Consider the following 23,661-nt stretch of genomic DNA (forward strand, 5'->3'; position numbering starts at 1 on the left):
GAATAGCACATCTACTCTAGTGTCATTGTAGTGAATAGCAATGTGTAGTTGAATGTAACGTGTGTAAACCTGTAGCATGTGTGTGTGTGTTTGTGTGTGTGTGTGTGTGTGGGGGGGGGGGGGGGGGGCTGTGTCTGTGCTTTATGAGAGTGGGTGGATATAGCCTAGCCTACCCCAGTCCTATCAACACACAAACCCCTGCACTTTTAGCGTATGGCGCATAGAGGGAGGTGATTCCGCGCTGATCGAGTCCAGTGGGGGAGGAGGCGGAGGAGGGAGGGGGAAGTAGGTTTACAGCAGTAGTGCCAGCGGTATGCGCTTACTCTGTTTAGTTCAGACCGGACTGTACAGAGTCAGAGTGTAGACCAGCACAGCCAGAAGACAGACAGAAGGGGAGGAAGATGATGATGCTGTCGGATGTGTTTCTGGTTTAAACTCGCCTCCTTCTCTGCGAATGTGCCCCAGTACAGTTACATTCGCAGTCCCGCTTAGAGGCAAGGACACTCTTTATATTCCTGTGCCAAAATGTATGAACGGCACTTGCTATTGTACATGCGTATCTATCCGACACAAAGTAAACCAACACAAGGTGACCAAGAGGATTGTAGAACCAATTCAACATTCTGGTAAAAAGATAAATTGACACAACGGGACTACTGTGCAGAATGGATGGACTTGCGTCTCTTTTGAACCACTCCAGAAATTGTGGATTATATTGTTAACCAAGGCGTGGGGTATTTCAGCAGCGAAACATTGTCTACAGGTAAGTTCGGGTTTCTATTTAGTTGTGTACCCATGCTTATTTTGTGACACACACTTTGCTCAAACAAATTGATGTCTATTAATAACAGAAGTCGATGTTGTGTGTGTGAGCAGGTGTGTGTATCCAATGTTTAGAGTCAGCCCTATCTAACATGTGATTTTAGGTGGTTGGCTTGGCAGGATATGGATATGAACGCAAGATTGGTTTATATGCCACTGATAAAATATGACACGGTGTTGTTTATCCATTAATTTATTAAACGGGGACGGGAGAAAAAACCTAAGGCAGCCAAGCAATATGCAAATGTGACTAATTAGGTCCCATTCACAAAAATATCTGCATCTGATTAGTTAAATATTTAATAATGTCGTCTGCTGTGTGATTTAGCGCGTTTGCCAACTTCTGATCTGGTAGGCTATACGGATTTATTGTTCACGTTGCCGTAGTAGTTCAGTATCCATTAATGTTCAGCATGATGCAGGCTTCTTTGGCAAGATTCAAAGGGTAGCCTAATCCTGAATTTTAACACATTTTCTAAATAATCCTTTTAAAGTTCTGAACAACATAGCATAGCCATGTCATATATCGCAAATGTACCGTTTTGAATACAGAAAATATCCTTTAGCTGTCTTTTATGGGGGGGGGTCAAGCGCATACCGACAATGGGTAGCAGCCAGGCAGGAACAGTTCAGTGGTCCAATTAATTACGGATTTGACTGCCCTGGTGGTAACGTTTTCAAACAGTGTCCAGCGAAACAAATAGAGCCCCTGCCCTGCGTTATGAGGGCAAACACATAAACGGGCGTATAATGGCTCATTTGGTGACTCAGAAAGCGTTGGGTCAGTCTGTCAACACAGCGGCAACTCTGCTGTGGCGCTGAATGAATGCCACTCCGGACGCGCTCGAAGGCGCAAATTGCGCATGACTGATGCCCTAATCGCAATTGGCAGTTTCCACTTTTCGTTTAATTAGGCAATTAAGCAGATTCCTTAAGCGTCCAGCGCCTTGTTATTTATTTTCCAACGTGGGCCCTGCTTTTTGTTTTAATCACTTCACCGAACAGTTGTGTGAAATTGCATCATTGTCCCATATTGTGGTCGCCTCGGCGGGTTTCCCTGATGTACTTTGTATGGCCCAAAATAATAAATTCAGCATACTTAAATAAGGATACAATGATACACATTTTGAATGTCATTAAAATATTCAAAAGTGAAACCTGCTTTTGGCTTCGCCCATGCATGTAAATTCTTCGGTGGCTGCAGAACAGGTATGGCATGCATAACAATCTTTTGTCAGGATGTTTGAGACATTTAAATGCTCGTTGCCTGAACCACAAGCAGGTAATGAGTTTGTTTCCTTAATGGCATTACCCTCCAAGAGGAAAAAATAGAAATATATTTCGACAAGGAAATAATCAGCATCACAGTAATACCATCAGCAATTTAATTGCACAGCTTTTCATGGTTTATGTTTGAAGACTCCTCAGTTTCGAGCAAGCTAGGTTGATGATTAATTTAGGTCAGAGCCAACCATAGACATTAAAAGGCGACACAGCGTCGAGGTTGCGTCGTGGTGAAAATGTAAACCCTGAAATATGGCTATGGAGAAGTCATATATGTATGCCTCCTCCATCTTGGCTTGTAAAGGTTGTAGGCCTAGGTGTGCACTAGAATGCTAACAGATTTCCAAAGTCCACTCTTGGTTGAAGGACAAAGACAAAGAGCAACACCCTGCACACCCACACACTGGCCCCACCACGGACAAACCTGATTAATTACATTAAAGGAACATCACAACTTTTTGGGAAATTAGCTTTGCAGTCTACTCCAGAGTTAAACAACGTGATACCCTTCTCGTCTATGTGCGTCCAATAAGCCAGTCTGACACCCCCTCCCTTACTCTAGTTTAGCATCATTCACTGGAAGTGTGTTAGCCTACACCCAAAAGTGTCCGAATAGAACTCTAAAATGTTCTTATTTACATGCGGTGACTTTTAACCACGTGTAGAAATAAATATGTAAAATGAGACACAGCAATTGTAAGCAGATACATACTCTAAACTATATTCTCATGTTGCAAAGCACCATTAATGGCACAGTATCCTCTAATCTAACTCTCAGGTAAATGGCTTCCAAAGTTTCCCCAAAAGTTGGCGTGTTCCTGTAAGGATAGGTGGGGATGTACTTTACTGATACTGGTGTTGCCTACAAACAAAATCATCATATATAGTTACTTAATAAAATGACTCTAGTTCAACTAAAGCAAACTGAATATATAGTTTCAAGAAATACACTGCATTGAATTCAACATTGTATAAAGACCATTGTGCTCTTTATGCCACACTAATGATTTAAAAATGCTTTACAAAAAGGCATTTCTGTGTAAAGAGTCACTAGGCTGGGAAATTAATCCACAGATTTGGTTGTGTGGGAAATAGCTATTTTCCTCTGTGTTCCAGCAAGAGTTTTGGACAGATCCAAAGTCCATACTCGGATGAGTTCCTCTGCGTGTCCGTGTTCACGTGTGGAATGGAGTGAACCCAGGGACAGTCAACAGCAGTGTATAGCATTTGTTTGGTTAGTCCTTCAAGGGAAAATAATGTTGTTTTTATAGCTCATGAAGGCGTGTGCATTGAGAGAGAGAGACAGAGAGAGAGACTGAGTGAGAGAAAGAGAGAGAATGAGTGAGAGAGAAAGAGAGAGAAAGAGCAATATATCTGATGTTATAATCCCTCGGAAGCGTCAGAAAGAGCTTGTTTGCGCAAGAGTGGTTTTTATAAAAAAGGTATGTCACTGGGTGTAATGTCTCCATTACCTTTGTGTAAATGGGGTCATTTGCAGCACTGAGTGTAACTGTCTGAGTACTTTACTATGTTCTCCAGCAGTTCTCCACACAATTAATTCTGATGTCCCGGCACACAGAATTCCACATTTGAACATATATGCACTCTCTCTTTCAAAGTCACAGGCACACACACACACACACACACATATACACATCCCTCACACTCAGGTACTCTCTTTTATACAGATACATAAGTCCCTTTTGCACTGTGAAACTTTTTGCAGTTCCTAGAACATACAGTTCCTAGAACCCCTAATTTTGTGGATTCGGACAGCGTGGAACTGGGGAGTATTGAGTTCCTCTGACCGCAGTTCCTATAACTAGCTGCTCCCTTGGGGAGGGTCTTTTCCCTGCACATAGGAACCGTGAATGATGTACATGCCAACTTGGCCTGATACCATGAGCCTCGCTTGTCAATAAACTTCAGTAGCCAGTAACTAAATAGCAATGTTCTCTGTTTCATTGTACTATGTTCATGTAATAATTGAGTTGCTAACGTGTGTTAAGCAAGCTTGTGCAACATTCCAGAATTGAATTGAAACTGGCTCTTAAATTCCAATTCAATTCTTGAATTTCACTTGCATTTCAATTGAGGTAGCAAACAGGAAGCAGAATTGAAATGCGAATTGTGCACAACCCTGGTGTTAAGTAATCTCAGTGTTCCTACTGTGTGCGAATGCAAACAGAAAAAAAGCCCTACAAACTGTGTATTTTTAAGGATAGCCTCTCCAGTTAGTAGTTAATAGAACTGTGTTCTTAGAATTATTGTGTCAGAATGCGCCTATGGACACACACACTTCTATAAACGGACACTCACAAAAACACCTATCCACCCACACACACATTCACACCCTCACACACCTCTATTCAGCGGTGCTCTCTCTCTAAAAGAGATACAGACACACGCACACACACACAGAATGAGTCTTTCACAGATAAAACCAGACCAGGTGCTGCAATGACATGCCAAAGTTACTAACACTCACGAGGAACATCACCATGAAAACGCGTCCAGCAGCAGGAACCGACCAACCGACCACAGCCCCGAGGCCTGATGGTGTTACACCGCCTCCACGCTGACAGGCTGGCTGTCAGACGCAGTCCAAAGACCAACACAGATGTCAGGCTAATCCAGGGACCTTGAGTCCTAATGGGGGAAAAAATCAACTCTCAGAGCAGGACAGCTGAGGAGGGGATGTGACGGGAGGAAGCGTTCTCCTGCTGCTGCAGACGCAGGTGGGGAGACTGACCCAGATAACCACAGCCAACTCCAGGCCAGAACTACAGTACCTCAGATTTGGCACAAAACAGGCCCATGTTTGCTTTGTTGTTTATTGATTTGTTGATTTGTTTACTATTCAGGTACTGATCTCATGATATAGAAAAGGCTTTTTAAACTATGTTTTATCATCCTCTGACCTGTGCTCATTGGGGACCTTGAATACATCGGTCTTCAATGACCGGTACATCGGTACATTGGACTGGTCTTTTTCATTTGGATGCTCTCCTGCCATTCAAGAGCACAAACTACTCACTTACTCACTATCTACTACTACTACATAAACACAAACAGAGTGCTATTTGGTCATCACCTCTGGATGTTTCCAGGAAGGAGGAAAGAGGAGCAAAAAGGAGAAAGACAAGTTGAACATTAAAGAGGAGAACTGTGGAACTGGGTTAGGCAAACAGCGAGAAGTAACAGAGATAGAGCGTGAGAGATTGGTGGATCATTCATGTGGGTCTTTTGTGGAGAAATAAAACTCTCTCTCTCTCTCTCTCTCTCTCCCTCAAAAACATGTGAAAATAAATAGGAGTCATGAGATAAAGCCATCTTTATCAGCTCTCTGATGCCGCAAGAGCATTATACATCCGGTAAGTCTGGGCCTCTTCCAGACCGTACCAAACCGGTCCCTGTGTCAGCTATTTATTTGGTCTAGTGTTGCATTTTTCTGACATCAGTTAACATGTGCCTTTAGCCGGAGATATGACGGTGGTCCATTTTACCTCATCTATTTTACTTGTAGAGAGGTTTTGTGTGTGTGTGTTTGCATGTGTTTCTCATTAGTGGAAACATAGCCATCGTGTTTCGCACGCCATCAAAGTGACAACACAATCAAGCATTACATGGAAGCAGGGTAGGAGTTGGAGAGAAGAAAGCACCAGATGTTAGACAAGATGTTGTACAACCGGTCAAATATCCTCCTCACATGCATGCACGCAGACATACACACACACACACAAACTTAAACACAGTATACACACTCTCACGCATGTACAGTGTACACTACACACACACACACACACACACACACACACACACACACACACTCATTGTCCACCCCCTGCTTTCTTCTCTCTCCTCTCCCTCCATCCTCCCTGTTTAAAAGTGTCTGTTGTTGTTGTGGAGAGAGTTGTTGAGGTGTGATTTGCCCTGCTGTGATGCATTCCTGAAAAGTGTTTTCAGATGGAGGATTAGTCCCCCTCCTGCCGGGCCTACTTCCCCCAACACACTCTCTCCCCCCCCCCCCCCCCACCCCCAACATAGCATAGCTCATTGAGCAGCTTAGTCAGGTGGGGGGCTCCCTCTGCACTGTGATGACCTGGCCGAGCTGTCTCCTACCCAGATGTCTCACCCCAGTGCCCAGCTACCCTCCAGTGCCCATGCGTTATGTCATACACACACACACACACACACACACACACACACACACACACACACACACACACACACACAGCTCTTCAGGTCCTAATCTATCACTCATATTTCAGGTCAAAGCAGGTGTGAAGGGAGGAGGAAAGATAGAATGTTTGTGAGGAGAATAACAGGAAGTCTTTTCTCGCTCTGGGGACTCGGAGGCGAAAACAAATGCGAAGTGTCTCTTGCAGAATGAGGAATCTTAGGGGTTGATATTCATTTGGAGTGTCATAAATGAGGAGTGTTAGTTGATATTCATGTTTGGAGTGTTGTGAATGAGGAATGGGGATGTCTAGGACTGGGAGGCAAAGAGAGATGCTGAGGCGTTGACGGATGTCCACTTTGGAGTGAGGCTGGCTGATCCAGCTGATTTAGAGATGAGCTCGGCTCTGGACGGTGCAGATTGTTTAAGTGGCTTGTCACTCTGCTGATGGATATGCATAAGCTGTAGTGGGTCTAGAACAAGATGAATAGCTGAGGTTTGCATTTGTCTTTTTATTTGCATTTGACATTTATTATTTCTTGGAAATATTAACATCTGCCTGTCTGTCTTCGTATCTAAAAACATTAATATATAGGTTATATATTTTACATATTTTAAAAGTTAACATGGAAAGGAGCTTCCATAATAATCACAGGTGTTAGCAAAAAGCCAGTTGTATCAGTAAAAAATAAATGCGCAGAACATTAAACATTAAAAGCCCAATTATTATATTTTGTAAGTCTCCCTACTGTAAATGCTGGATTTAGGGGCAGCCGTGGCCTACTGGTTAGCGATTCGGACTTGTAACCGGAGGGTTGCCGGTTCGAACCCCGACCAGTAAGAACGGCTGAAGTACCCTTGAGCAAGGCACCTAACCCCTCACTGCTCCCCGAGCGGTGCTGTTGTAGCAGGCAGCTCACTGCGCCGGGATTAGTGTGTGCTTCACCTCACTGTGTGTTCACTGTGTGCTGAGTGTGTTTCACTAATTCACGGATTGGGATAAATGCAGAGACCCTCACGGGATCAAAAGAGTATATATACATACATACATACACTTGCTGTATTAAATGCTGTATTAAAGAAAGATGTAAGTGAGGACTGAGGAGGTATGAGAAGCAGTAAATTAGGAAGAAGGGAAAAGAGAGTAAGTGAGAAGGAGAGGAGTAGTGAGAGAAGGAGAGGAGTAGTGAGAGAAGGAGAGGAGTAGTGAAGAAGGAGAGGAGTAGTGAAGAAGGAGAGGAGTAGTGAGAGAAGGAGAGTAGTGAGAGAAGGAGAGGAGTAGTGAAGAAGGAGAGGAGTAGTGAAGAAGGAGAGGAGTAGTGAGAGAAGGAGAGGATTAGTGAAGAAGGAGATGAGTAGTGAGAGAAGGAGAGGAGTAGTGAGAGAAGGAGAGGAGTAGTGAGAGAAGGAGATGAGAAGGAGATGAGTAGTGAGAGAAGGAGAGGATTAGGGAAGGAGTGCAACAGAGAGAGAGAAGAGGGGGGCGAAAGACAGAGCAGCTTTTCACCATGGGGGCCTCATGCATCCCCCTCTCACATCTGAGCATCCGTCTGACTTCTGACCTGCAGGGAGGAAATCGTGACAGTCCTGCTTTTACAGTGCCCTGTGCTGACCCTGTGCTTCTGTTTGTGTGGACGTGTGTGTGTGTGTGTGTGTGTGTGTGTGTGTGTGCGTGCGTGTGTGTGTGTGTGTGTGTGTGTGTGGATTTGTGTACATGGTGCATCTGTGTCTGTGTGTATGTACATTTCTGTTTGTATGTATGTGTAATTGTTTGGTTTTTTTATACACAAATGTTTGTGTGTGTGTGTGTGTGTGTGTGTGTGTGAGTTTATGCCAATTGCTGTGACAGAGTTAGAATTCAGAATAAATGGTCCTTGGTAGAGGCTGGGAACCGTGAAATCAGGTCAGGGTGCTGCAGTTGTTGCTGTTTTGTTTTCTTGGCCTTTTTTGCCTTAGATTAGTCATTATAAAAATCACATTGGTATCACAAGGTATTTTCAAGTTGCTAGAAAGCTCCCTGTAGGAGTTTCACTTTTTGCTCTGTTTAAACCTTTATTTATCTCAAGATGGAGCAACACGGGTCTGCGGTTGTCTGCAAGGGCCCAATAAAAAGTATTTTATTGTCTATAAATATACTTATATCATTCCTTTTGATCTCTTCTCCCAGCCTCCCTGTTCTTTTTTTTTTTTCAATAACTTTATTTAACTCATTCTAAAAATCAATGGCACTGTTTAACAAGGTAAAAGTGTGTGGATACACTGTCTTTTAACACAAATTTTGTGTCCGAAACCTCTTTTTTGTTTGGCTACTTGTCCCATTTATTTGCATATAATACTGAAATCTCTTTGCTCCATGCAGCACAGGGTTTGACTAGAATTCAGTTGCCGACCTCAAAGGCTTTGATTCCTTCCACATAGTCAGAGTCTGAGACATAGTCATGGCATTAAATCACATTAATGAGTGAGACCAATCTGTGTAATCAAGTACTTAAAGTGAGTATAGCATTAAAAAGCCCTCAGGATAAAAAAGTGTCTCATGATGCAGCGAGAATTCAGAGGGAAGGGGGATCGATCTAAGGCTAGATGGGAACTGTGTTAACAAGCAGTACACATATTTAGGCCCCAGAAATGGCGAGGCAATCAGTAATCTTTTCAAGTTGAACACACTTATCATCTGTTGCTGTAGGGACGTTGGGAAGGGAGTCAATGAGAATGACAGGAGGATTTACTGAAGACTCACAAAGAGAGACAGAAGGAAGTGGGAAGAGTGGACCACGCTTGTCCGAGCGCTGGTAATTAATGATGTTACTGTGAGCGATGAGGGAAAGTCATGGATCATGACAGATCTGGGGATGTAATGACCGGAACGAATTTGGATACAAACTAGAAAAGCATTTCCTGAAGGAAATACAGTGCATGAAAATGCTAAAATATTAGGTAAAATATCATACAGAGTAAAAACAAGCTATATTGGTTGCTAGGTAGATGAGGTTTAATATAGTTGGAATGACTGAACAGTTAAATAGGTGGATAGTTTATATGGTTAAATTATTTGCTAGGTAGATGAGGTTTAATATAGTTGGAATGACTGAACAGTTAAATAGGTCGATACTTTAAATGGTTAAATTATTTAGGTAGATAGTTGACGATAACTGACAGTTGGAATGGCTCTAATGTTTGCTAGCAGTTATGCTAACTATGTTAACAAAGATAATAATGCTAACCAAGTTACTATGCTAACTAGCATGCTAACAATGTTAAAATGCTAACTATGCTAACCATGTGACTTAGCTAACCTAGCTAATCATTTTTAGTAGTTATGCTAACTATGATAACTAGCATGCTAACATGCTAACTATGTTAACCATGTGACTTAGCTAACTTAGCTAATCATTTTTAGCAGTTATATTAACTATGCTAACTAGCATAATAACAATGCTAACATGCTAACTATGCTAACCATCTTACTTAGCTACAGTGGGTAGGAGTCATAGTTGATGACAAGTAACAGTTACAATGGCTGAAACTTTTATTTTGAAACAGTTTTTGGCAGAGGAAGCAGTTGAACAGAATGAAGCAGTTGATCCAGGTGGCCGGAACACCTGGCATAGGATTCTAATTGCTTAAAGGCTCTATTGTGATGTCATCAGCCCATGTTAAGTCTATGGGGAAATTTTGAGTAGTTTTTAATTAATAGTTTAAAAAGTATAAAAGTTACAAAGCTGAAAAATACATAGCCCACATGTCCTAAGTAAGCCCTACGTAACATAGTTTGAATGAAGTTTCTACGTTAAACGGTTGAAGCTGCATTAAATGTTAGAAGAAGAACTAGAAAACGCAATTCCAGGGAATTACCAGTAGCCTGGCGGGCCATCCTATATCATTACAGTGCATGAAAATGCACTGTACTGTTATTCCAAGGCTTTTTACAGTGCATGAAAATGCACTGTACTGTTCTTCCAAGGCTTTTTCTTCTTCTTATTCTTCTTCTTCTAACGCAGTTAATGCAGCTTAAACCGTTTAACGTAGAAACTTCATTCAAACTATGTTACGTAGGTCTTACTTAGGACATGTGGGCTTTGTATTTTTCAACTTTGTAACTTTTATACTTTTTAAACTATTAATTAAAAACTAGTCAAAATTTCCCCATAGACTTAACATGGGCTGATGACATCACAATAGAGCCGTTAAGCAATTAGAATCCTATGGCAGGTGTTCGGGCCACCTGGACCAACTGCCAGTCTCAGGCTTTAAGCATACAAACTGGCCCTATTAAGACTACACATCCTGTTCAACTGCTTCCTCTGCCAAAAACTGTTTCAAAATAAAAGTCCTCACTATAATATTTTACTGTTAAACAATTTAACCCTTTAAACTACTAACTGTTCGGCCATTGTAACTGTTACTTGTCATCAACTATGACTCCTACCCACTGTAGCTAGTTAGCTAAGTTAGCTAAGTCACGTGGTTAGCATAATTAGCATGCTAGCATGTTAGCATGCTAGTTAGCATTTTTAGCAAAACTGCTTAAAATGATTAGCTAAGTTAGCTAAGTAATGTGGTTAGCATAGTTAGCATGTTAGCATGCTAGTTAGCATTTTTAACAAAACTGCTAAAAATGATTAGCTAAGTTAGCTAAGTAACATGGTTAGCATAGTTAGCATGCTAGCATGTTAGCATGTTAGTTAGCATTTTTAGCAAAACTGCTTAAAATGATTAGCTAAGTTAGCTAAGTAATGTGGTTAGCATAGTTAGCATGCTAGCATGCTAGTTAGCATTTTTTAGCAAAACTGCTTAAAATGATTAGCTAAGTTAGCTAAGTAATGTGGTTAGCATAGTTAGCATGCTAGCATGTTAGCATGCTAGTTAGCATTTTTAGCAAAACTGCTAAAAATGATTAGCTAAGTCACATGGTTAGCATAGTTAGCATGCTAGTTAGCATAACTGCTAAAAATGATTAGCTAAGTTAGCTAAGTCACATGGTTAGCATACTTAGCATTTTAACATTGTTAGCATGCTAGTTAGCATACTTGGTTAACATTATTATCTTTGTTAACATAGTTAGCATAACTGCTAGCAAACATTAGAGCCATTCCAACTGTCAGTTATCGTCAACTATCTACCTAAATAATTTAACCATTTAAACTATCCACCTATTTAACTGTTCAGTCATTCCAACTATATTAAACCTCATCTACTTAGCAACCAATATAGTTTGTTTTTACTCTGTATGATATTTTACATCATCATGCACTGTATTTCCTTCAGGAAATGCTTTTCTAGTTCTTCTTCTTCTTCTTCTTATTCTTCTTCTTCTAACGCAGTTAATGCAGCTTAAACCGTTTAACGTAGAAACTTCATTCAAACTATGTTGCGTAGGTCTTACTTAGGACATGTGGGCTTTGTATTTTTCAACTTTGTAACTTTTATACTTTTTAAACTATTAATTAAAAACTAGTCAAAATTTCCCCATAGACTTAACATGGGCTGATGACATCACAATAGAGCCGTTAAGCAATTAGAATCCTATGGCAGGTGTTCGGGCCACCTGGACCAACTGCCAGTCTCAGGCTTTAAGCATACAAACTGGCCCTATTAAGACTACACATCCTGTTCAACTGCTTCCTCTGCCAAAAACTGTTTCAAAATAAAAGTCCTCACTATAATATTTTACTGTTAAACAATTTAACCCTTTAAACTACTGAACTTTTTAACTGTTCAGCCATTGTAACTGTTACTTGTCATCAACTATGACTCCTACCCACTGTAGCTAGTTAGCTAAGTTAGCTAAGTAGCATGGTTAGCATAGTTAGCATGCTAGCATAGTTAGCATGCTAATTAGCATTTTTAGCAAAACTGCTTAAAATGATTAGCTAAGTCACATGGTTAGCATGCTAGCATGTTAGCATGCTAGTTAGCATTTTTAGCAAAACTGCTAAAAATGATTAGCTAAGTTAGCTAAGTCACATGGTTAGCACAGTTAGCATGCTAGCATGTTAGCATGCTAATTAGCATTTTTAGCAAAACTGCTAAAAATGATTAGCTAAGTTATCTAAGTAACATGGTTAGCATAGTTAGCATGTTAGCATGCTAGTTAGCATTTTTTAGCAAAACTGCTTAAAATGATTAGCTAAGTTAGCTAAGTCACATGGTTAGCATGCTAGTTAGCATTTTTAGCAAAACTGCTTAAAATGATGAGCTAAGTCAGCTAAGTAACATGGTTAACATACTTAGCATTTTAACATTGTTAGCATGCTAGTTAGCATAGTAACTTGGTTAACATTATTATCTTTGTTAACATAGTTAGCATAACTGCTAGCAAACATTAGAGTCATTCCAAGTGTCAGTTATCGTCAACTATCTACCTAAATAATTTAACCATTTAAAGTATCCACCTATTTAACTGTTCAGTCATTTCAACTATATTAAACCTCATCTACTTAGCAACCAATATAGTTTGTTTTTACTCTGTATGATATTTTACATCATATTTTTGCATTTTCATGCACTGTATTTCCTTCAGGAAATGCTTTTTACAGTGCATGAAAATGCACTGTACTGTTCTTCCAAGGCATTTTATTATTATTCTTCTTCTAACGCACTTAATGCAGCTTCAACCGTTTAACGTAGAAACTTCATTCAAACTATGTTACGTAGGTCTTACTTAGGACATGGGTGCTATGTATTTTTCATCTTTGTAACTTTTATACTTTTTAAACTATTAATTAAAAACTAATCAAAATTTCCCCATAGACTTAACATGGGCTGATGACATCACAATAGAGCCGTTAAGCAATTAGAATCCTATGGCAGGTGTTCCGGCCACCTGCATCAACTGCCAGTCTCAGGCTTTAAGCATACAAACTGGCCCTATTAAGACTACACATCCTGTTCAACTGCTTCCGCTGCCAAAAACTGTTTCAAAAAAGTCCTCATTACAATATTTCACTGTTAAACAATTTAACCCTTTAAACTACTGAACTTTTTAACTGTTCAGCCATTGTAACTGTTACTTGTCATCAACTATGACTCCTACCCACTGAAGCTAGTTAGCATGGTTAGCATAGTTAGCATATTAGCATGCTAGCATGTTAGCATTTTTAGCAAAACTGTTAAAAATGATTTTCTAAGTTAGCTAAGTAACGTGGTTAGCATAGTTAGCATGCTAGCGTGTTAGCATGCTAGTTAGCATTTTTAGCAAAACTGTTAAAAATGATTAGCTAAGTTAGCTAAATAACGTGGTTAGCATAGTTAGCATGCTAGCGTGTTAGCATGCTAGTTAGCATTTTTAGCAAAACTGCTAAAAATGATTAGCTAAGTTAGCTAAATAACGTGGTTAGCATAGTTAGCATGCTAGCATGCTAGTTAGCATTTTTGGCAAAACTGTTAAAAATGATTAGCTAGGTTAGCTAAGTAACATGGTTAGCATAGTTAGCATGCTAGTTAGCATTTTAGCAAAACTGCTAAAAATGATTAGCTAAGTAAGCTAAGTAACATGGTTAGCATAGTTAGCATGTTAACATGCTAGTTAGCATTTTTAGCAAAACTGCTAAAAATGATTAGCTAAGTTAGCTAAGTAACATGGTTAACATAGTTAGCATGCTAGCATGTTAGCATGCTAATTAACATTTTTAGCAAAAAAACTTGGTTAACATTATTATCTTTGATAACATAGTAGCATAACTGCTAGCAAACATTAGGGCCATTCCAACTGCCAGTTATCGTCAATTATCTACCTAAATAATTTAACTATTTAAATGATCCACCTATTTAACCGTTCAATCATTCCAACTATATTAAACCTTATCTACCAAGCAAATCATTTAACTATATAAACTATCCACCTATTTAACTGTTCAGTTATTCCAACTATATTAAACCTCATCTACCTAGTTCAGTCATTTGAACTATATTAAACCTCATCATGTTGGTTGCCAATTAGCACATCATCTGTTTTAACAATATATTTCACACCATATGTTTTGCATTTTCATGCACTGGTAATTCCCTGGAATTGCGTTTTCTAGTCTAGTTGAAATGTATAGTCTGGAATCGAACCATTTACCTCGCTTAATCCAAGGGGCGGGCAGAGAATTGTCTTTCAAACTGCCAAGGCATGCAATGGGCCAGCGCTACGACATATCCGTATCCGGTCGGCAAAACGGCAAATACATCCTTCTTCGATGTATTTGGGAATTACTTAAGTGCATTGTGTTGCTCAACTTTCAAAGAAAAGCACAAGTCCAACTCCTCCAAAGTTGACGCCAACGCCGATTCAAACAACCGCTCTTCGTTAGCCATAGCCACCTTCCTTGTTGTTCACTGTCACAGGACTGTCGTTATCCTGTTAAGCCCGCCTTAAGACTCTCTAACAAAATAGAGCGCTGTGATTGGATGAAGTCCACGGCGTCAGCCAATAGAAATCCCTATGGCAGGGGTCTCAAACACCCGGCCCGCGGGCCAAATCCGGCCCGCGTCCTGCCCAATTCCGGCCCGCGACGTATGACAAAATAATAATGTAATCCGGCCCTTGAGGCTATTAATTGCGACAAACAACGATACTGATTAAAATAGACGATAGATCCAGGTACGGTGACAAATCTCATTTGTAGGCCTACTCTGCTCCACTATGTGCAAGACATCCAGAGCTTGATTCAAACCCAAAATCGCTGCGCAAAGTTTTCAGGAAATACTTGTATTACACCCGAGAAACACAAAGACGTGCATTTGTAATGACGCGGAAGCGATGCAGGCCATAGTGTTGCAGAAATTAAGCAGAAATAGGCCTACACCAAATGTTGAAAAACGTTCACGTGTGATGAAGTCTTAGGTAAGCTATGTTATTCACCTATTCTAATTCTGAAGGAGAATATCCTTTTGGAGATTATGATCGATCGTCTATGACAGTGATAGTCACGGTGCGTCTGTGAATGGAGGTGCGTGTATTCAACGGTGTCCACTGAAAGCATACCATGCTTGTTTCGACCCTCTGCCCAACATATCTTGGAGGTTGCAGTGGTAATCCGTAATGGATGTGGTACAGACAGCAGGGCTAGTAGAAATAGGGCTCTAAAGAACTACAAAGTCACCCGCAATATGATGCGAACTTCTGGGTACTGCAGATTACCCGCGATAGGAACTGTTTGACCAGAATACTTTATTGTAGGCCTATATTGTAGTAATTACTAAACCACAACATCTTAGGTGTTTTCCTGTTAATTTGTTATGTGGGTAATATGAAAAAGGGAAAGTAAACCTGCTTAAATATGTTCATCCAGTATTTACTGAAAGGTGCATAATTTGAGGTGCTTGCCATCCAGTGACAAATTAGATGGGTAAATTTACCCCCTTCATAAACTTTTGTTTTACTAAAGATTTTTACATTTACAGTAGGACTTTATCTCTGACCACTTTCAAGCCATGGCCTTTTGAAATTTTTATATAAAAATCCAATGGTGTTGCTTTCTTAACCCTGATGCCTAGTTTGCCAGGTTTAAAAAAGTTATGAGAGGAAATATTTTTATTTGGTGTGAAACACACACACATACCTGTTTTTATGTTTTTCATTTATTTTATAATTTGTATTAATATTTATTTTATCATTATTTTATTTATAAGCTAAGGTTGCTAGCACAGGTGTCTAAAACTAGATAAAAACACTTGCACTTTCTGTTTGCAGTTTTGTGTGGTATTTGAAAAAAAGAACATTGCATTTTCAGAAATAGCCGGCCCTCCAATCAGATGACGTTGGCAGAATTGGCCCCCAGCTCATTTGAGTTTGAGACCCCTGCCCTATGGTTTGATACTAGATGTACAGGCTGAGCAAATTAATTTGCCGCCGCTAGGGTGCGTCTAGATTTCTAGGCTAAATTACCAGTGCATGAAAATGCAAAACATATGGTGTGAAATATATTGTTAAAACAGATGATGTGCTAATTGGCAACCAACATGATGAGGTTTAATATAGTTGAAATGACTGAACTAGGTAGATGAGGTTTAATATAGTTGGAATGACTGAACTAGGTAGATGAGGTTTAATATAGTTGGAATGACTGAACAGATAGGTGGATAGTTTAAAAGGTTAAATTATTTGCTAGACGAGGTTTAATATAGTTGGAATGACTGGACAGTTAAATAGGTGGATAGTTTAAATGGTTAAATTATTTGCTAGGTAGATGAGATTTAATATAGTTGGAATGACTGAACTAGGTAGATGAGGTTTAATATAGTTGGAATGACTGAACAGTTAAATAGGTGAATAGTGTAAAAGGTTAAATTATTTGCTAGGTAGATGAGGTTTAATATAGTTGGAATGACTGAACTAGGTAGATAAGGTTTAATATAGTTGGAATGACTGAACAGTTAAATAGGTGGATAGTTTAAAAGGTTAAATTATTTGCTAGGTAGATGAGGTTTAATAGTTGGAATGACTGAACTAGGTAGATGAGGTTTAATATAGCCTGGCCACCTGGCCTAGGATTCTAATTGCTTAACGGCAGTCTTAATAGAGCCATATTGTATGCTTAAAGCCTGAGACAGAGTATATAGTTTAAAAAATGTAGATAGTGTAATGGATGTTGATAGACAGAAAGTTGAATGGATGTTGATAGGCAGATTGTTTAATGGATGTTGATGGATAGTTGAATGGGTGGATGAGTGAATGGTTTGAAGAGGATGAATGAATAGAAAGTTGGATGAAATGTGCCTTATATCCTTGTAGAATGGAGAGTCACAGAGAGAGTTGGCCTAGTTCAGGAGAAAACAGTTGATACAGGTGCAATCAGTTGAACTGATTCTTTGATGGGGCCTAGATGAGCAGCTGGAAGTTGATACAGGTGCCAATCAAGTTAATTAGTCCATTGTGATGTCATCAGCCTAATGTTAAGTCTATGGGGAAATTTTGAGTAGTTTTTAATAAATAGTTTAAAAAGTATAAAAATTACAAAGATGAAAAATACATTGCCCAGATGTCCTAAGTAAGACCTACGTAACATAGTTTGAATGAAGTTTCTACGTTAAACGGTTGAAGCTGCATTAACTGCGTTAGAAGAAGAAGAAGAAGAAGAAGAAGCCTAGGAAGAACAGCACAGTGCATTTTCATGCACTGTAATGACTCTGGCAAGCATGTGTTTCCTTTTCTTATATGTAATATATACAGAACAAAGGAACACGAGCAAGAGCACACAAATCCAGCTCTCACAGACTAATAAACACAGGAACAAACAGAGAGGGGAGAACACAAACACAGAGATGGCCCTCAATCATAAAGATAAACACAAATACACAAGAGCCACTTCACTGCTCTGCCTTATTGGCCCCATGCAGGAAGCTGACTGATTGGTAGTAGAGACATGCTGTTTTGGTTGTCAGAAATCAAAACCTTTTCAGACCAAATATAATGTAATGCTGTAATTTATTTGCTGACTTTTTTTCAAGGTTTTTCTCATCCAAAATAAAAGTTTTAAATGGTGCCTCAAACGAATTTTGACGGAATCTGACAGAATTATCATTGCTAATAATTTTATTCTGACCGAACAATGAACAGATAATGTTTGCTGTTGTCTTTAATTGTGCGCTCAGAGATATATTATTTTTGTAAAGCTGGTTACAAACCCACCTCAAGCCATTTTCATTCTTCACATTAAAAATAAAGACGGTTAACAATTTTTTTTCTCAGAACCGGTAAAGAAAAGAAAATAATCAATCCAATGATTCATGAGATAAAGAAAGTCTTGCAAGCTGTTTCCTCTCACTATCCTGTGAGGCGTTTGCATTGTAACAAATGTTATAACATTGTTCGCTGTCCACTCCAGTCCAGTCATCATCACTGGTCCCTCCCCTTAGAGGCCCGTCTCTCCACACCCGACCCCTCTCTCTCTGTTTCTCGGCCAGTCTCCACACCCTTCCTTCCTCTAACCTCGGACTTTGCTCTCTCCTTCCTCGCCCCCTCTCTCTCACACATAGACATACACACACACATACACGCACACACACACACACACACACACACCCTTCCCATTTTCCCCTTCTCCTGCTCATCCTATTCCCATTCCTCTCCACAGCCCCGACCCCCTTTATAACATTCCATCCCATCACTGCGTGTGTCTTCATTCACGCAACCAGCGCTGTTGGCCTCCAGTAGGATCCCAAGGGGACAATTCTGGGATTTTCACTTTAATCGTTTTTTAATGATGCTTGTTTTTAAAGTGGACACTGGATGTTTGTCTCACATGAGAGAGAAGAAAAAAAACAGAACGTTATCTTGATGAGGGCCTTAGAAATGCACAAAACGTGTGGGAGGTGGGGTGGGTGGGCGGGTGCAAGAAGCAAGTCAACAACGGAAATGAATTTAAGAAGGGAAGACAGGGTGACAGGGCAGAAATATGGGCTTACGGGGGGGGGGGGGGGGGGGGGAGTGAGAGCAACTATGGAAAAGGAAGAAAAGGATAAGTATGGAATTTGATCACTTTGCAAAAAGAAAAGCATGAGAAGGGAAAGAAAAAGGAGAGGAGACAACGTCAGCAAGCGTTACAGCGAGATGCGCACAGACACAGGAGGGTGAGAGTGTGTCAACGGCACTGACATGCCAAGATAAGCTATGAGAAAATAACCACGGCATGATAAAGGGAATCTCATCACATACACATTTATGCAAACTCCTTCCTGTTCATTGTATCACAGATAGAAACACACACACGCACACACTCACACACACACACACACACACGCACGCACAAACACACACACACACACACACACACACACATGCAGCAGCTATAGCTGCTTGAACAAATGCTGTGTAAGTTGCTTTTTGATCTCACAGAACTCTGAAAATGTTCAAGAGCAGATCACGAAGCTAATTAATTCACAGTTTGGTTGAGGAAACCCAGAATCGCTCTAATGACAGTTTAATGGGCAAAAACAGCAGCCTTTGTAAATACAAACCCAGCCGCAAGTCAAAAGTGGGCAAATATTTAACATTGTCTGGAGGATGGAGGAGATAGCCTCCTGGGGCTGTACCAGTTTCTTATCAGAATATGGCGCAGATATGGGGCAAATATGGGGCCAGGCCGTCCTATTCCTGTCCCCTGCTGTTGAGTCTGGCCAACACCAGCGCTGTGCTGTGCTGTGGGCGTTTTTTGGAGTGGACCTGTCATTGTCTCTTCCTGCTTACTCATCCAGCCTCCACACACGCGCCCTTGTTCCCAGGCCACTGCCGTGACTGTCCCCGCGCCCTCTCCTGGGAAATGGATTTGGGTCGATCCAATCTCACCGGCGGGGGTGGCGACCCCCTGCTGCTGTCGGACCCCCTCTTCCAGGATCACACCAACCTGAGCAGCAGCTACGCAGGCGGAGGCGCCTTCTTCTGGCTGGTGCCGCCGGAGAATGGCACCTGGAGCACGGCCGGGCCCACGCTCCACCCCGTGGTGCCACCCAGGATGCGGGACCTGGCCCTGGCCCGGGCTGAGATTGGGGTGCTGGGGCTGGTTCTGGCGCTGACCACCCTAGGCAACGGCTTCGTCCTGTGGGTGCTGCTGCGGAGGAGGAAGCACCATGCGCCCATGCACCTGTTCATGGTCAACCTGTGCGTGGCCGACCTGGTGGTAGCCTTCTTCCAGGTGAGTCGACACAGAGAGCTCTCTGCCTGTGGAAAGAACTGGGTGTGTATGCCTGCGTATATGTACACACATGACACATACAGACACACACAATGTAACTAATTTCCCTTCTGTGTAAGTAATGGGCGTGCACATACACGCACGCAGTCATTCATACACACACACACTCAGCTCGTCACTCATTTAAAAACATAGACATTGAAAATCAACATATTTGAGAAGGGTGGGACTCGTACATGTTAAGAGTCAGCTAAGCCTTATGTAATTGTAATGACCTAGTATACACGTCCTTTTCTGTTGTTACTATAAATAAGTCATACAAAAAGACTGTATTACACAAGGTCATTTAGACAGTAGGACTGCATGTAACCAGTACCTTTTCACAGGTGGTAGAGATTCCCTGCACAAGTCTGAATCTCTGATACACCTGTGTGAAACTTCTTTGCACAATTCTTTAATCAGCAATCATGCATTATCCATAAGAGATGCCATGTCTGTTCTGTGTTGCTACAGTATTTGCAAGTAGGCTATGGATCTAAGGCACATTTAGAGAAATTATTGTATAGCCTATTTAGTGAAGAAAACAGTACAAAAGGTGTTCACTGTAGGTCTATTTTGATGAAAAATTACAAGTTGTAGTTACATCTTGGGAGGAATGAATACAATTATTTTTTATTCAGCAGTCTTTTCAGTTTTTTCTGATACCAGAAAAATGAGAAAGAAATGGAACAGACATAGCAAAAATGCTCATTTTGAGAACTATATTTTGCATTTTGTTGTCCAGTGTGTAATGATTGATTGGAATCACACAGTGATTTGACGACCGTATGATGACAGGACAGCAAAATGTGTCATTTTGGCCAGAGTGCTTTTGTTCAGACATGGGTGTTAACTGTTTTGAGAATGTCATGTCAGAGTTGACACAAGCATCAAAACGATCAAGAAAAACTGTAATAGACAACAAATAGACAACACAGTATGAGGTAATGCTATGAAACGGTCTTCTACCTCAAACCATACTGACACTGATTCTGTTGATCCTTTGTTTTAAGGGGTCCATATTATTTTATAACATCAACATCAAAGGATGAAATCCACCCTGATGTCTAGGTCATGGGTTTTAGTCCTATGAAGCACACCTGGTAATCTTCCCCTCATACTCGAAGTTGCTTCCATTGTATAATCCTAATTCAGTTTGCAGGGAATAAACGCATCAGGGCGATGGGATTGTGTACAACCTTTTTCATTGTCTAATGTGCACGACTGTGCGTCAGAGGAGATAAATGGCCAAATAAAATCAAAACGAAGCTAAATGTAATCAAGAGAAACTTCTGGCAGTCTGGCATCTCTTTGGCTTGGATCAGAAATGAGCTGAATCCAATAAGAAATGTGCGTAATTAAATGATTCCTCTGGCATTGTGCTCACTAAGTCTCCCACAACACACACACACACACACAACACCTGGGCGCAGAAGCCGGTCTCTCAGGTGCTGATTCTTGTGATCTTTCTCCAATCCCCCCCCCCCACACACACACACACCCCAACCTCTCTTGAACTCCCCCAATCCCCCCCCCCCACACACACACCCACCCCAACCTCTCTCGAACTCCCCCAATCCCCCCCCCACACACACCCACCCCAACCTCTCTCGAACTACCCCCCCCCCACACACACACCCACCCCAACCTCTCTCGAACGCCCCCCCCCCCACACACACACACCCACCCCAACCTCTCTCCCCCCCCCCCCACACACACCCACCCCAACCTCTCCAACTCCCCCAACCCCCCCCCCCCCCCCCTTGCCTCCACCTCCTGTCTCCTAAAAACAGGTCCTTCCGCAGCTGGTATGGGACATAACGGAACGCTTCCAGGGCCCAGATGCCCTGTGCCGCTCGGTCAAGTATCTCCAGATCGTGGGCATGTTCGCCTCGTCCTACATGATCGTCGCCATGACGGTGGACAGGCACTACGCTATCTGCTGCCCTCTGCAGGCGTACCGTGGTGGCGCGCCCTCCAAATGGAACACCCCCATCATGGTGGCCTGGGGACTGTCCCTTGTGCTCAGTCTGCCCCAGGTAAGGCACATGCACTGTACTCTCTCAGCACTGGATGAGGCTGGAAGCTGCACTTAACAGCCTACACATGTATTCTAAGGATGTCACTTGAGTCGTTGTAATGTGCATTATCCCTAAGCCACCACATAGATGTCCTGGGTCCATGTTGTGTGGTAATAGCACACATCCTTGTATAGTGACCCCAAGCCTCCTTCAGTTAACCAGAGTGGTTGTCCATGCCTTCCACTGTCAGAAAGGCAGTACCTTGGACTGAAGGAATTCAGCCGGCCTCTACATGTCTTGGCACGCTGACACACACACACACACACACACACACACACACACACACACCATAAATCTTGATGGAGGAGCACTTCAGTGGACAGCAGAGTGGCAGTGGTACCTTGCCATCTGGCAGACAGCCTGGAGCCATTGAGGTGACGATGGGACTCATTTCGAGATCACCACCACAGCAACCAGCGAGACGCCAGCACTCGGGGCATATGATTCCAATCAAAGCCGCCCTTTCAGCCGAGAAGAGGGATGTTTCTATCCCGGGGTTTTGGTGCGTCTGGCATCTGCGGTTTACCCTTGCTTATGACCAACTACTCTGTCTTCTCTTCACACGTCAGGTGTTCATCTTCTCACGATCAGAGGTGGCCCCAGGCAAGTTCGACTGCTGGGGAAACTTTGCCGAACCATGGGGGCTCAAGGCCTACGTCACCTGGATGACAATCGCCGTGTTCATCCTCCCTGCATGTATTATCACCGTTTGCCAGGTCTGAATGGGTGTCTCTCTCTCTCTCTCTATCTGTTTCTCTCTCTCTCTCTCTCTCTCTCTGAGGTTTTTATATGGGTTGTTTTTATTGCTTGTTCATTTTGACTGATAATAAGTCAAGTCTTCATCTCTCTCTCTCTCTCTCCCTCTCTCTATCTCTCTCTATCACATTCAGCCTTTCCTCTCCTTCACTACATAGTGACCTTGAATTTCCCCTGGGGATCAATAAAGTATCTATCTATCTATCTAGTGTTATATAGTGTTATATAGTGAATAGCCACCATCACTAGCTAGCGGTTATTCACAATATAGTTCACTGTGTAGTAAAGGAGAGGAAGATTCTCTCACTTTCCCTCTCTACCCAACAGACACTTTTTTATTAAAAAAAGATTTCCTTAAACGAGACAGGGGTGGGTTGACCCCTCCTCCCCCAATGACCCACAGTCCATAAATAATCTGCATGTGACAGAGCCGGCTTTGCCCTAGGGGGAATTGGGGAGGCACCTCTTGCCACCATACCAGGCGCTGGTGTATTAAGTGGGCTATGCTGAACTGGTCTGTCCTAATTTTTCTCAGAGAAGCCTCGTTCAGATTCACAGCTATGCTCTGCTGTGGTGTCCATCTGGCTTACCAACTTACCATGGGGGCAACAGTTGGTGCTTAAGACTTTAACACTTTCGTTAACAGTTAACTCTCTTTTTCTCTTTCTTTCTCTCTTTCTTTCTCGCTCTTTCTTTCTCTCTCTAATAAACACCTGTTTAGAGCTCCCGCTGTATTGACATTGAGAGGTTTTAATGAGCCTGTCATTGATTTTAGCTTCTTGGGCTCTGTTTTTAAAAAAGAAAGTCAAAGACCCTGTGAGCCAGTGCAGAAGACAATCAAACAATCTAAATAGCAGGACGCCTAATGATGAATATTACT

At 41.7% G+C, this 23,661-nt stretch overlaps 1 protein-coding gene across 2 annotated transcripts in view; it reads left to right on the forward strand.

The window, feature by feature from the left end:
• Window positions 1-344: 344 nt before the first annotated feature.
• avpr2ab (arginine vasopressin receptor 2a, duplicate b) overlaps window positions 345-23,661 on the forward strand; it is a 28,151-nt gene continuing 4,834 nt past the window's right edge. For both annotated transcript variants that reach the window (XM_042099328.1, XM_042099329.1), the window contains exons 1-4: window positions 345-763; window positions 19,496-19,905; window positions 21,738-21,983; window positions 22,595-22,741. In XM_042099328.1, the coding sequence (XP_041955262.1) occupies window positions 19,534-19,905; window positions 21,738-21,983; window positions 22,595-22,741 (765 nt within the window). In that variant the 5' untranslated portion in view covers window positions 345-763; window positions 19,496-19,533. The remainder of the gene's footprint in view (window positions 764-19,495; window positions 19,906-21,737; window positions 21,984-22,594; window positions 22,742-23,661) is intronic.

The sequence above is a fragment of the Alosa sapidissima genome, chromosome 7 (assembly GCF_018492685.1).
Source record: "Alosa sapidissima isolate fAloSap1 chromosome 7, fAloSap1.pri, whole genome shotgun sequence".
Taxonomy (NCBI): domain Eukaryota; kingdom Metazoa; phylum Chordata; class Actinopteri; order Clupeiformes; family Clupeidae; genus Alosa; species Alosa sapidissima.